At 37.4% G+C, this 15,773-nt stretch overlaps 1 protein-coding gene across 1 annotated transcript in view; it reads right to left on the bottom strand.

The window, feature by feature from the left end:
* The window catches only part of LOC150085781 (thioredoxin reductase 2, mitochondrial-like), a 143,996-nt gene that overhangs the window by 87,117 nt on the left and 41,106 nt on the right, over positions 1-15,773 (bottom strand). Inside the window, exon 5 of the mRNA XM_090373483.1 lies at positions 8,977-9,055. Coding sequence (XP_090229609.1) covers positions 8,977-9,055 — 79 coding nt within the window. The remainder of the gene's footprint in view (positions 1-8,976; positions 9,056-15,773) is intronic.

Raw genomic sequence — 15,773 nt, 5'->3', positions numbered from 1 at the left:
AAGGGTTTACTTACTTCCTTTGCTGCCTCCTTTAATATAACTGGATAGATTCCATCCACCCCAGGTGCCTTTCTTATGTTTATCTTCGACAATTTCTCCTCCACTTTACTGTCAGTTATTACAAGATTCTCTAGCTTACTGCCAGAGTTGAATACACCTCTGGCATTCCCCTCGCTGAATAACTCCTCGTGTGTGAATGTCGATGCAAAATATTCATTTAGTTTGTTAGCTCCCTGAGCAGGATCATCAACAGCTGACCCATCGATATCAAGTGGACCAATCTGATTCATCCCCTTCCTTCTAGAGTTTACATAAGTAAAGAACTCTTTGCTGTTTTTCTTTGCATCCCTTGCCAAAGATTTCTCGTAATCTGCCTTTGCCTGCCTAACCTCCTTTGTAACTTGGTTACAGATCAACTTGTATCTATCATAGGCTTCTGTGTCACGTGTTAATTTATATGTATCCCATGCATTTTTCTTCTCTGCCATATGTCTCATTAGTTCATCTGACATCCACTTAGGCCTAAACCTTGAACAATATTTCTTAGTTGGTATGTAAAGCCTAGTAGCTTACAAGATAAGTTCTTTGAATGCTTCCCATTTTGAATTTGCTGTTGGTAACATCATCAGTTGGTCCCACTGTATAGAATTTAAATACTGTCTCAGACCATCGTAGTCGCCTTTACGAAAGCAATAACCCTTACCTTTACCCCTGATGGTAGTTACCTCTTGAGTAAATCCAACTTCAGTGCACCGTGATCACTGCCACCTAGTGGTTCCTTTATCTGCAGATTCTTAATGCATGAAGAATCACTACTAATAATCAAATCAAGAGTATTACTCCCTCTAGTTGCCTCCCGAACATGCTGATGTAGAAAACGATCATCCAATAAATCCACAAAAGCCTTGCTAGTGTGTGTGACCGACCAACCCACAAATTCCAGTCAATATCTGGGAAATTAAAATCCCCCACTATAAGACTCTCTGATTTACTGGCCCACTATTTCCCTGTACAGTTTCTTATTATACTCATCAGAGTCATTAGACCTATAGCACACTCCTATTCTCAATTTTGATCTCCCAATGCTTATGTCACACCAAACTGACTCGACAGTTTGGTGTGACAGTCCAGCGATGTCGACTGGCTTCACTTCCTTGGATTTTATGTGTTTCTTAACTAATAGCATAACCCCTCCTCCCTTCCTATCCTGTCTATCCTTTCTGTAGATGTTGTACTCCCCAAATTCCAGTTCTTCATTTCTTATATTTGTGTGACACCACATCTCTGACATCCCAACAATATCTGCCTTTGATGCTTTAAGCAATACCTCAAATTCGTCAAATTTATTTACCAAACTCCTAGCATTGGTGTACACGCAAGTATACATGCACCTGTTTCTATTCTTAGCTACCTAACTCAACCCATGTGTTTACTTGTACAGCAATAACTCCCAGCAGTCTCTGAAATATCCTGTATCTTGTTTTTCAGGCTTCTGCTCCTTCCAATAGAAGCAGTGCAAGAAACACTTTCACCTCTGCCAGTGGCTACTGTTAATCTATTAGTCTTTGTATCCCCCCCCAAGCCAGCAGCTTTCCGACCCACCTAACACTGCCTCGATAGCATCAGCAAATATTCTTGCACACGTTCTATTTAAGTGCATCCCATCCCTGTAGAAGCAGTCTCTCCTGTTAACAAGCACAGTCCAGGCTGAAAAAAATTCTACCCCTTGAGCCTTGCACAATCTTTCCACGGCTGAATTGATCGACAAGGCTCTCATCATATTTTTTTTTTTTTTTTTTTTTTTTGATTTGGTAGTTGTTGGCGCATCGGCTTCTGTGGCCATATTGCACCTCCCAAGGTTTTTGCAGTACTTTGATCCAAGCCCGAAGCGGGAATCGAACCCGCGACCTTTGGGTTGCCAGGCAGGTACTTTACCCACTCGGCTAGCCCGGTCGGCTCTCATCATATACTCCCTCCTATTGTGTCTGGGCAGAATTGCAGACACTTTCAAATTCAATTATAATTCATGACTTTTTTTCAACAGTGACCTGTACTTGTTAAGTAATTCTGCCGGTCTCCTACTCTTAATATCATTAGTGCCAACGTGTACAACTATATCACCTTTTGTGCCCTTAAAAGATGATATCCGCTCTACAATGTCATCAACCTTTGCCTCTGGCAGACATACCCTGGTCCTGTTCCACCTATCCTTTTTACAAAGCATGTTCCCCGTTTCCCTGACAATAGAGTCACCAACAACTACTAGTTCCTGTGGGACCAGTGCATTCTGTCTTGGGGGTTGCCACTGTATTGCATGATGAACAAGTGCAAGCTCTGGCGTTGATGTAGGTAGCTGAGAGCTTGATGGGCCCCTCAATTTAGTTCCTTCGAGGGCATCCACCCTGTCCTTCAAGCTCTTATATAGGCCCATAACAACACTGAGTTGTTGCCTGATCTTATATAGGCCCATAACAACACTGAGTTGTTGCCTGATTTAGTTACACTCCTTGCATCACGCCCACACAAAGACATCCCCTATGGCAATATCATGTCCCATATCTGATTGCTCCACAAACATCATGCAAGCAGTGCATTTTAAAAGGCTGTGATTCAGAAGGCAACTGCCCCCCTCAGTTCTCCTCTGAGCCACAGCACTCCCATTAGCTTGAGCCTTTTGCTTTGCTGCTCTGGTCTGAGTCATGATTTCGATTTACTTTCAATAAAATTTCAATTTCAGTACAAAGTTATAAGCCTAAACTTGTATCCCAACACAGTTGTAACGATATATAAATTTCTCAGTATCAAGTATTAATTATCTACGAGTTCCCTTTATACAACTTCTGTATCAAGTTATGTATTAATTAATTATGTTATGTTTGTAATCTAAATCGTTATATATTTAGTTAAAAGTACAATTTAATTGACAATGAAGTTTAACAAGTTTAATAGATTTTACTGATTAATTGACAATATTATACTATACTAACACTAACACTATCTAGTTCGGAATATTACGTATCGTATAACAAAGGCTCAAGTTACAAACAGTAAATCTACGGACACTTAAGTATTAATTAACTTCCAAATCTCACTGTCTCAATTCAGAATAAACTAACGATCCTGACTAGGTCTATAAGCTACTTACAGAAAATAATTTGATGTAAAAATTATTCAATAAAGCGGCTAAATATGGTTAAAAAACGTCTCGATCAGCGGAGTTGCAACTTGTAACATGTGGATTTGATAATCTTACCAATACTTTTATGCAATTACTGGGCCAAGTAAAGAATAAACACACCAGATTAATCAGAAAATCACAAAATAATGCTATACTACTAAATTTAAATCAAGTTTTAGAAAAACAATAATTTCAAATCAATAAATAAGAAAAATCCACTTAGCGGCTTTGAACACGTCTGGCTCCCACTAGCTGACGAGTAATTTAAATCTTATCATGAATCTTATTCATGATAAGATTTAAATTACTGTTTTAACTGGACAAACAGAAAACAAATATTGTGGGGGGAACACTTTAGTAAATTAAAGTAAGAAAACAAATTAAAACAAATCAGTACAGAAGCTTTCAAATCAAGGAGATTCTTCTACAGATGATTATACGTTATTATGAAAACAAAGAATGCCCAGTCGTGGTTATGCGAGGTAAAGCATAGCACACGTGCAAGCAACAATAACTGGTTGGAGTTAGATGTCTGTGGCTGTGATTGCAAAGCACGTACATGGGGTGCATGCCAACATTCATCACATTGGAGGATAACAGCCTCCATGATAGGATGAATACGTGCTCCTTTATTTCAGTTTAAAGCACCATGGCAATGTGATATGTGGAGCTATTATAGCCATAATCGTTGGTGGTAATTTCGTGAGTGGTTGATGACTTGGATGTCACGATGTGGGTCAAGGTTGCGCTGAGAGGACCAATAATGCTCTGCAACCACTGAGTGCTTCGAATCAGCAGTCCAGATTGCCCTCTCATGCTCTGAAATCCAGTCTCAGAGTCTTCTTTTAGATTCCCCAATGTAACAACCACTGTAGTCATGGCAGGAAATGTGATACACCGAGCAGCTCCATAACAGGGAAGGGATCAAAGTTTTCACTCTCGAGAGGAGGGATCGATTACCTTGGCGTATTGCAACACCTCTTAATAGTCTCGTATAATTACGTCGAATACCAAGTAATTTGGCCTGGTTAAATAAAAATGTACAAATGTTTTCGTTAACAGCATGAAAAGCCATTTCTGATGCAGCTGAACTATGCAAACAATGAAAAGAAATTGCATAGATCCTTGGTAAGATGAGTCACAATCATTGGTAAGATGGTGTGTACAGAAAAGATAGACAGGATATGAAGGGAGGAGGCGTTATGCTATTAGTTAAGAAACACAAAATCCAAGGAAGTACAGCCAGTTGGCTGGACAGTGCAGTGTCGAGAGTCAGTTTGGTGTGACATAATCACTGGGAAATCAAAATTGAGAGTATAAGTGTGTTGTAGGTATAATGACTTTAATGAGCATAATAAACAACTGTACAAGGAAATAGTGGGCCAGTAAATTAGAGAGTCTTATAAGGGGGGGGTTAATTTCCCAGATATTGACAGGAATTTGTGGGTTGGTCGGTCACTCACACACTAGCAAGGATTTTGTGGATTTATTGGATGATTGTTTTTTACAGCAGCATGTTCAGGAGGCAACTAGACGACTAATATTCTTGATCTGCTTATCAATAGTGATTCTTCATGCATTAAGAATCTGCAGAAAAAGGAACCACTAGGTGGCAGTGATCACAGTGTGCTGAAGTGGGATTTAATCAAAGAGCTAACTACCATTAGGGATAAAGAGAATGGTTTTTGCTTTCGTAAAGGTGACTACAGAGGTCTAAGACAATATTAAAATTCTATGTGGTAGGACCAACTGATGATGTTACCAACAGCAAATTCAAAATGGGAAGCATTCAAAGAATTAATCTTGGAAGCTACTAGGCTTTTCATACCAACTAAGAAATATTGTTCAAGATTTAGGCCTATATGGAGGTCAGATGAACTAATGAGACATGTGGCAGAGAAGAAAAATGCATGGGATACATATAAATTAATGGGTGACACGGAAGCGTCTGATAGATATAAGCTGGCCTGTAACCAAGTCAAAGGAGGTTAGGCAGGCAAAGGCAGATTACGAGAAATTTTTGTAAAGGATGCAAAGAGTTCTTTACTTATGTAAACTCTAGAAGGAAGGGGATGAATCAGATTGGTCCACTGGTTATCGATGGTTCCACTGTTGATGATCCTGCTAGGGTAGCTAACTAACTAAATGAGTATTTTGCAACTACATTCACACATACACATGAGGAGTTATTCAGGGAGGGGAATTAAAATCTGGCAGTGAGCTAGATGATTTTGTAATAACTGAGAGCAAAGAGGAAGATAAATGGAAGATAAACATAAGAAAGGCACCTGGGGTGGTGGGATCTATCCAGTTATATTAAAGGAGGCAGCAAAGGAAGTAAGCAAACTCTTAGCCCTAATTATGAGAGCTTCCTTGGACTCAGGGGAGGTACCCATGGACTGTAGATGTGCAAATATGAACCCAATTCATAAAGGGATATCAAAGGGCAACACAAGTAATTATAGACCTGTCAGTTTAACAGTTTAAGTGCTTCAGTTCTTGTCTAATGTTCTTGTCAAGCTATAACTGAAGTCTAGACAAGACTTCAGTTATAGCTTGGACACAGCATGGTTTTGTTAAGGGGAAGTCTTGTCTGACCAATTTGATTGGATACTATGATGCGGTCACAAAGGAACTGGATGCAGAAAATCATTCTGATATCATATATTTGGATCTTAAAATGCTTTTGATACTGTTGCACATGGAAGACTGCTGCACAAATTGGAGCAGTGGGGCATTGGAGGCAAATTGCTGCTATGGATAAAGGGGTGGTTGAGTGGGAGAAGACAGAGTGGTAATCAATGGACACTGTTCTTCATGGATTAATGTTATTAGTGGAGTCCCTCAGGGTTCAGTGTGTTTGGTCCATTGTTGTTTTTTGTATTTATTAATGATATTGATGGTGGTATATCAGGCTTAATGTCCAAGTTTGCAGACGATACGAAGGTCGGAAGAGTTATTAATGATACTAATGGCAGTACACTGCTGCTACAGGACCTAGAAGTTGAGCAGATGGGCTGAGAGGTGGCAACTGAAGTTTAACATTGACAAATGTCAAGTACTGCATATGGAAAGCAGCAACCCCAGAGTGATGTATCAACTGTGTGGTACTACAATGACAGTGGTAGAGAATGAAAAGGACCTGGGGTAATTGTGCAGGCAGATATGAAGTTCTCTGAGCAGTGCAGACGGGCTGCAAAAGTAGCTCATGGTGTCTTGTCAATGATATACAGGAATTTTTCTAGCAGGGATAAGGAGGTGATTATCCCCTTGTATAAGGCAAAGGTCAGGCCACACCTTGAGTAATGTATACATCTCTGGAAGCCTCATTTTAAGAAGGATGTAGAGCTGCTGGAGCAAGTGCAGAGAAGGGCAACAAGATTAGTGAATGGAACAAAGGGTTGCTCTTATGAAGAAAGGCTTAAGTTTTGCAAATTACAGTGTCTGGAGACTAGGCACCTGCGAGGTGATCTGATTGAGGTGTATAAAGCCTTGAATTTGAATGGTCTGAGCATGCTCAATGCTGATGGGATTCCCCCTCTTGCTCAGAATAATTGCCAGAGAGGGAATAATAAAATTGAGGAAAGACAGTTGTAGGATAGATGTGTGGAAGTTTGCCTTTAGCCAGTGTGCAGCTGATTGGTGGAACAAACTCCCATCTGTCGTTGTAGAAGTTGATAATTTAATAAGATTTAAGGCAGAACTAGACAAACATCTGGAGCGAGTGGATGGGTGAAATTAGAAGATTTGTTTTTTTTTTTGGCTGATGCTATATAAGCTTGCTTTCTTGCATCATGTGCCTTTACTAATGCTAATGTTATTCAGATAGTTATTTTGCAGCATACATAGTGGTAAGGATGCAAAACACAAGCCTTTCATATAAATGATTTCTTCATTTAAAATTAAGTTCAATTCCTATATGTCAGGCCAACAGTCACTTTACATTAGATCACAGCAGCCGACCGGGCTAGCCGGGTGGGTAAAGTGCCTGCCTGGCAACCCAAAGGTCGCGGGTTTGAATCCCGCCTCGGGCTTGGATCGGAGTAGAAAATGCAAAAACCTTGGGAGGTGCAATATGGCCACAGAAGCTTATGCGCCAAAAACTAACAAAAAAAATCACAGCAAAATTAGTCCCTCCCTTATGTTAAAAAGTATATTTAAATTTTATTTCTGATTACTTTGATTTAGTTCTATTTCTGATTACTTAAATTTAGTTATATTTCTGATTACTTCGATTTAGTTATGTTTCTGATTGTATATTGCCTCTCTAATATAAGAAAGTATTCTGAGCTTTCATATTTAGGCCTATGTAATGCTGATATGAGGCATACAGAAACAGATAGTAGTAATATTAATTACATATGTATGCATTAATAGGCATTTGGTACCAATCAATGTGTGAAGACAACTGATTTTTAATTAATTTTTTTTTATTTTTCAGCATGATTATTCTAATTTTGGCTTATTTAAGAAACACATTAATGACTTTCATATCCTGTTTCTCACATATTACAGTATTACTATCATTTTCACCACTTTGTTATTAGCCAATTATAATTTTTATATATTTTTGTACTTTAAATTTAGAATCTAACCAGATAAGAAGTTTTCCAAGGAACTCTAGGTTTAGAACTTCTTAGAAGGGAAAATGAGCTAAGGATATGAAATATTACCTACACAAATAAATAAAAACATAAGTTAAAGATGATTTTTAAGTACTATTTCAGAATTTATAAATATTTTACTCTGCCTATGGGAAACATTTTTAAACTGAGGATTTCTAATTGCTTAGCATTCTGTTCATTGAACTCATTACCAAGTTGGAAGAATGAGCTCCTTTGGAGTTTTAACATACCTTAAAAGGTCACAATTACAATAAGACACAGCAACAATTCACTAAGTAATTCAGAACTGTTCAAGAGCATCAGAACTTAACGCTTAACATGGTCTACATATCCAATTATGGATATCGATGAAAACAATTGCAATATGTCACCTCCATTATATCAAAATGTTTATACTAGAAAGTTTTAGTGCTGAAAGCCTCAGACTGTGGAAAATTCACTAATTGAACAAAGTTAGTGCCAAGCATCATTTTAGTATGTAGTAAACCACAGAAGTAGGTGAAATGGCATCATTTCTGTTATATCTCATATTGTGAATGCTTTCACAAGTTGCCCTGATATTGAACTACCTCGAATAAGCAATGCCCCGATAATGGATTCTTGAATAGACAATACTTCGCCAATGGATTCTCGGCAGATACCACTGCCCCACCACCCAGCCGAGAATAAGTAACATTGGTCTTCTCCATTGGCAAAGTGTTGCTTATTAGAGGTAGTGCAATATCAGGGCAACTCATTATGAAGGCATTCACAATATGAGATACATGAATAGCAAAAACGATGCAATTTCTTTGTACACCTTAATCAGTGGACCATAAGCAGCCAACAAGACATATTGTTTCCGACATGGAAGCACCCAACACACGAGCTCCCACAATCACACCCTTCAGCAATCACTAAGTGTGTGTGTGTGTATATATATATATATAAAACATTATGTTATTTAAGCTTTATATTATATTTATAATAAAAAAAAAACAATTTGAAAGCACTAGCTACAAAAGAGACAGACAGGAACACTGAAAAAGCTTTACATTTTTTAACTGCCTTCCAAGTTTATTTCTGATTCCAACACAGTATAGTGTAAAAGTATAGTGTAAAATATGTAAGGCTTAATTTTAAGAAACTTCTTTTCCATAAAGTCAAATGATTTGGAGCCATTTGAATAATTACCTCTTTTCCATTCTTTGACTTCAATTTGATGGTATGTAGATCACAAAATGAGCCAAATGCATTGTAAAAATCAACATTCCTAATAAAATATTAACAAAGGCATTATTAATACTTATATCAATATAATAATGATATAATGTATTTACAACAAATTATGGTCAACAAATAATATATTTTTTGCCTGGATCTCATTTAGTCTATTTTTATAATTCTGTGAAAACAATATAAGCCAAAAAAAAACAAATATGAAAAATAATTATTTCTTTGTGCTATTTAAAGTAGCAAAATCATCTTAATCAATCTTAGTTAACAAAATGGTGTCTGTACCATTTTTTTTTTTTTTTTTTGCATCAAGGAAGGAAAAAAAAGTTCTAAATGCTACAAATCACATAGGGGCTTGTATAGAAGAAGCATGTTCTTTTGCCACTGTATCCATTTCCTAATTTAAAAATATGTAACTTGTCTGCTGAAAAATCAGTTTCCAAAAGGTAATGAATACTAAATAAAAATTTATTTTGTTTCACTTACTTGTGAATAAACAACATAACAGTGTATTATTTTCTATTTATTCAGAAGTTTCGGAGTATAGCTCATTCACAACAAGTAGCATTGAAGTTTTGTGTTGCAGGAATGTGGTTTAAGAAAGTAAAGGTGTGGGGTTATATTTTTAATTTTAAAGATACTTATGAATATAGATTTTGTGTCATGTCTGAAAGATTTCTTACTGGTTGTTCTTATTTCATTTCATTACTTGGAAGACAACCATTTAAGGTTGGAGAGTATTGTGGAATGTCAGTTGTTTCTCCATTCATTGTCTACTTTGTATGTAGTGTTTGTTTTTCCAAAATCCATTTGAAAAGTTGCCAGTTGTAAAAGTATTCCAAAGTGTGTGTGCACGTCATTATTTTTTGTATGGGAACGTGAACTACTCCCAAACATACACTACTGTGTTGCTCATGTGTTGCATCTCATCACATCATAAAGTAACTGTACATGAACATGAAATCTGCCTGTTAACTCTCAGTAACTGCTTTAGTTTAAATTGCTTATACACTGCCCTGCCATTAATATGATACCGGCATATATACTCACATCTGGTAAGTATGGGCTTGGCACACCCAGGGTCCTGAGCTGGATCTGGATATCATCATTCTTCTCTTTCCTGGTGATTCCCTTCTACTTCTGACTCTCTCTCTCTCTCTCTCTCTCTCTCTCTCTCTCTCTCTCTCTCTCTCTCTCTCTCAGGGTAATTCAGAAATTTTTTTTGGCTAGTGCAGCATAAGCCTCAGGCTTCCTTGTACCATATGGCTAATAATAATAATAATCTATATTTACAGGAAAACTAAATAACGTGTGCCAAAACCTTTAGCCTTTATGACGGTCTCTAATCTCCACTAGTTTTTTTTTATAAATGTTCTCTGATATTTTCTGCCATTTGGCCTTCAAAGTGGCACCCAGTTATTCTCTATTTTTGGACAGTCACTCCTCACACATGCCTGACAATTTAATTCATCCCAGAAGTCCTCTACAGATTGAAGTCAGGAATCTGGACTGATTTAAGGATGTGAGTGTTGAAAAGTTGGACTGGCCAATCCAACTTTTCAACACTCACATCCTTAAATCAGTTCATCACAACATGAGCAGTACAACATGCTGCCACAACATAGGTAATACATTATTGTCCAGGACATCTAGATAGACTAGAGGATTCATCACTCCAAAGTACAGTTTTCCGCTGGTCTAAGGTCCAAGAATGGCAGTGCCTTACAACTAGATAGCATCTGGCATTAATCAGGGTGATTAGTGGCTTGTGGACAGTTGCACGATTGTGGTATCCATTTTATGCAGTGTCCTGCCCATTATACTGGTGCTAATGTAGGCCAATCACCCCACTAAGGGCCTGTGTATGCTGCAACAACACAGACCTGTGTTCTGCATGGAAAATTCTTTGCAGAGCTCTCCTGTCATGTTCCTCAGCTTCAGAGGTCTTCCAGGTCGTTTCACGACGGTTTTAGACAAATCCACTTCCTGATCACATCACGAATTGTCATCCTAGGGATCATCAGTGCCACTGAAATTATGTAAAGACGAGCTGCTTATGTGGCATCCTATTAATCATTCAGCTCTGTACACCATCAATCATGGCATCTGCATTCACAATTGTACTAGTCTACTCGAAGGCCTACAGGCATATTTATAGTTGTATCTGACAAGTGGAGCTTTGGTAGGACATCCACTATCAAAGGAGATGTGTCTGGATATTAATAGTAGTGCAATGGATTTTTTAATATGCTTTTGTTAATGAGTGATTTTGTATTAAATGAAAATTCAGTGTGTGAATAAGTAGCAACCAAGTTCACTGTTAGTCAATGTTAAAAATTGTCTACTACTGCTTTTAATGTCAGAAATGAGTCTAATGACAACAGACAGAACTTCTTTCGGCTGATTTACTGTGTGCAAATTGTTTTTGTAGACACAGTCATTAAGATACCCTCATAAAAAGAAACTGCAAGAATTGAAATCAAGAGAATGTTTTCTGAGACCAACTATAACCAAAACATCCAAGGAAGCAATCTGAACTAACACGATTGCCAAGATACTTAATGAGGACATCCAAAATTGAATTTACTACACTCAACAGAATCACATCCTGTTGGGAAAAAATTTGCTTGAACTGAACTGGATATGCATGAATTTTGCAGAAACAGGATGATGTCTTTTCTTAAGGAACTCTCAATAATAATCAGATGCCACTGTATTGGTAAGGTAAAATGGGACCAAACAATTCCTATGATTTCCCACAACAACAAAATGTAGTGACACCACACAGGCACCTCTATTAATGTATTGGAATTTTCTATGACCAATACTGGAATGCTCTACTCGTTTACATAACCATAGAAGTGAAAATGAGCCTAGTCTGTAAACCAAATGTTTTGAAGAAATCTTATACAGACCTTTTGTTTGGATTCTGTTAGATGATGTTGTGACACAGTCAAGTATTGAGACACATTTCACAGATTTGAAAGGACTTCACATTACTGCTTCATTAATGTATGCACTGTTGTTCAATTAACACTGCATGTTAATGAAGCAGTTGTTCTCTTTCATGTTAATGAAGAGAATTTTCTCTTTCTATCAATGACGCCCTTCTCATTATCAGTCACAGCACACGTATTTTCAAACTTCTGGATATGCATGGTAGTTCAATGACCTGTTTACGCCTGAACTGTAATTGAATTTCCTATGAAATATTGCACTGTGGTTGCATTACTTGTTAGAGCATGTAGACCCCACCTTGTTCAAATAATTCAAGAAAGTGCCAGCCACTGATAACAACATTCTCCCAAGTCTACTGTGCTAACTCTACATTCCTATTTACTTATTACAATGGTGAAGGGAAAGGGACCAACAGAAAATGCAAGTACTGGCAGTGCTAGGAAATGAAAAAAAAATTGATTTAGAAATGAAGATGAAAATGATTAAGAAGTATAAAGCAGGACAAAGTTTGTCATCTATTGCACAGAATTAAGTCTCGCTGCTTCAACAGTGAATACTATTTTAAAGGCCAGTGCGCATATAAAAGAACATGTTAAAGGATCAATGCATTTAAGATCAACAGTGATCATAAAACAGCATTCAGGTGCTATATCGAAGATGGAACAGCTATTAATAATATGGATGGAAAATCAGATTCAGAAGCAAGTGCCCCTGAGTCCAATGGCCATTCAAGCAAAAGTAAGAAGTATTTATGAAGATAATAAGGATAAGTATGGCAAATCCAAGCCAAGTTCGTGGCAAGCAACAGGTGGTTTAATAGGTTCAAGCATCATGCTGGTTTCCAAAACATTAAAGTATGCGGCGAAGTTGCCAGTGCCGATTCTGCAGCTGCAGAGAAATTTTGTGAATTTTTAACATTGACGAGACTGCTGTGTATTGGAAAATAATGCCGGATCGAACATACATTGCCAAAGTGGAAAAGACAATGCCAGGTTTCAAGGCTTCAAAAGATAGGGCCATGCACTTGCCTGGGGCTAATGCAGTGGGAGATTACAGATTAAAACCACTGCTTGTGCACCATTCTGGAAATCCTTGTGCATTTTAAGGGCATCAATAAAGCCACCCTACCCATGCATTTCCAATCGAACCAGAGAGCATGGATAACACTATCTCTCTTTGAGGATTGGTTTAAATGCTGCTTCATTCCCGAGGTTGAAAAATATTGTAAAGACAACGACATTCCTTTCAAGATTTTGCTTCTATTAGATAATGCTTCTGGACATTCTATGCATCTAGATAATTTCAATTCAAATGTGAGAGTCATTTTCTACCGCCAAACAAGACTTCACTGATCCAACCTATGTATCAGGGTGTTATTTTGAATTTAAAAGCATACTATTTACACAAAACATTTGCTCAGGCATTGTCTGCAGTAGATGGCGAGAAAAATTTTACGTTAAGAGACTTTTGGAAATCTTACAATATTTACCATGCTATCTTAAACATTAATAAGGCCAGGTGGAAATTACTAAAAGTTGTTTAAATGGCACATAAAAGAAAATATGCCCACAGCACGTAAAAGGCTTTGAAAGGTTTGAAAAAGACGAATCATATGAAGAGGTTACAGATAAGATTGTAAAAGTTGCAGAGCTACTTCAGTTGGAGGTTGTTGCCAAAGACGTGGAGGAGTTAATAGAGAAAGAAGAGAAGGAATTATCTAACAAAGAACTTATTGACTTGCAGGCAGCGATAGTGAAAGAAGAAAATGCTGACGAAGCTCAAGATAAACCAAATGAAGAGCCAAGACGCTTCATCAGTAGAGAGATGCCAATGGCATTTTGTGAAATTGCATTGGCAATGGCGAGGTTTGAGAAGATGAATCCTGACAGTGAAAGATTCTTAAAAGTTAACAGAGGGGTGAATGATATGGATGCTTCCTACAAATAAATTTATGATGAAAAGAAAAAAAACCACCGTCCAGTCATCCATTAATATGTTCTTTCGTAAGGTTGAGTGGCCAACCCCTTCTAAATCTCCACAGCCCTTAATCTCCGCAGCAGCAGCGTACTTATCAGCTGAAGACGTTGATTCTGGCAAAGATGCTTGAGAGATGAAACTTACTGATGTTATGCCTGTCTCCTCTCTTTTGTAATTTTATAATTTTGTAATTTTTTAAATTGCACAGTTTTGTAATTTTTTCTGCACATGAGATAAAAAATTTAATAGATACAATAAATAAGTCTATTCACATGTTCGTCAAACATTTCTTTTTTGATTCAATCAATTCAGCAAGCACAGTTGCGAGTGCTGCACAATCATGGGGGAAATTCCGACTTACGCAGAGTTCCGTGGAACGCAACTTACTTTAATCGGGGAGTGGCTGTATGTATATACAGAGTTATTCAAAATGAAGTCCAGGGTTTCAGAATTTTTTTTTGGGAAAGCGCATGTGTCATAATCATTTGTAGCCATCTCGAAAGAACGCATAATATCTCAAGTTTCGTTCCCATGCTCGCGATGTTCGGTATGCTGTACGGCTAACCACCAGATGGCATTGGACGCATACCGCCATGTAGTCGTTCGTTTGCCTGTGATGACAGTTCTGCTCTGTTGCGACATGACTTCGGAATGTAATGAGAAAGCTTTTACTGTGTTGGAGTTTCATGTAAGTAAATCTGTTACCGTTGTGCAATGCCACTTTGCTGACAGAGTGATTTTTTCTGATGAATCAACCTTCCATTTGTTGGGGAAAGTGAATAAGCAGAATGTGCGATTTTGGGCGATTTGAGTGCAATTTCACTAAAGGGTCTCATATTGAACATTTATGAGGTATGTAAAAAAACTTCATTACTATACTTGCATTCTGGAAATATTTCTTTCTTCCTATGTCTGCTCATGTGTGTACAGGAATTGTTTGAAATCCTGGACTTCATTTTGAATAACCCTGTATATATATATATATAAATTAAACTTATAAATATAGTGCTAACTGCTAAAACATTTACCAACTCTCAAATATCTTTCAATAAAGTCAAATTTTCAAAAATACTTTATTACCAAATTGACAACAAGAGTCATTTTTTAATCAATATATCCCCTTCCCAGCAATATGTTATAATTAAAAAAATTAACTCATTAAATTTTAATTAATACATGAAGTCCATTCCTGGTAGAGATTTTTCAAATATATGATTTTTCTTCGCAGATGCAAAATTCTAAGCCAATATCATGAAAAGATACATTCAAGAACAGTTTTGATAATACAGTGAAACTTCTCCTAACGGACACCTCTCGTTCACGGACATCTCTCTACAACGGACATTTTCAAATTCCCCAACTCACCTCTATTGGTTTTAACGTGTTTGCAGCTTCTGTCTAGCGGACATTCTCTGTAACAGACGCGGACAGGCAATCTGCACTGTTTCGTTTAGATTAGCACTTAATTTGATCTCCCCATAACGGACAGCGGGCGAGCTTACTGCCCTTTTTCTAGGAACTTTTCTTCCACGTATTGCCTCAATCGTGTGTTTATTTTCTATTTCCGATTCTCTGAAATTTATGAAGGTTTATGTCGCGGTTCTAAACCCTTTTTCAAGAATTTTAAGGCATGTGTAAAACTTCTGATGAATTCGGTGTGTGCAAGGGGGGGAGGGGGAATATGGTCGTCTTTTCAGTTTCAGTTTTTCAGTTTTGTTCAGTGTCGTGTGAAGTGCACAATGTCTTCTCGTAAACATTTAACTTTAAAAGATAAAGTCGAACTCATTAATGCGTATGATCGGCAAAAAAATAAAGTGTTC

This window comes from Mastigoproctus giganteus, chromosome 5 (assembly GCF_048544385.1).
Source record: "Mastigoproctus giganteus isolate SK-2022 chromosome 5, ASM4854438v1, whole genome shotgun sequence".
Classification (NCBI taxonomy): Eukaryota; Metazoa; Arthropoda; class Arachnida; order Uropygi; family Thelyphonidae; genus Mastigoproctus; species Mastigoproctus giganteus.
The sequence above is the reverse complement of the archived record's forward strand: the minus strand, read 5'-3'. Positions and strand labels throughout refer to the sequence as shown.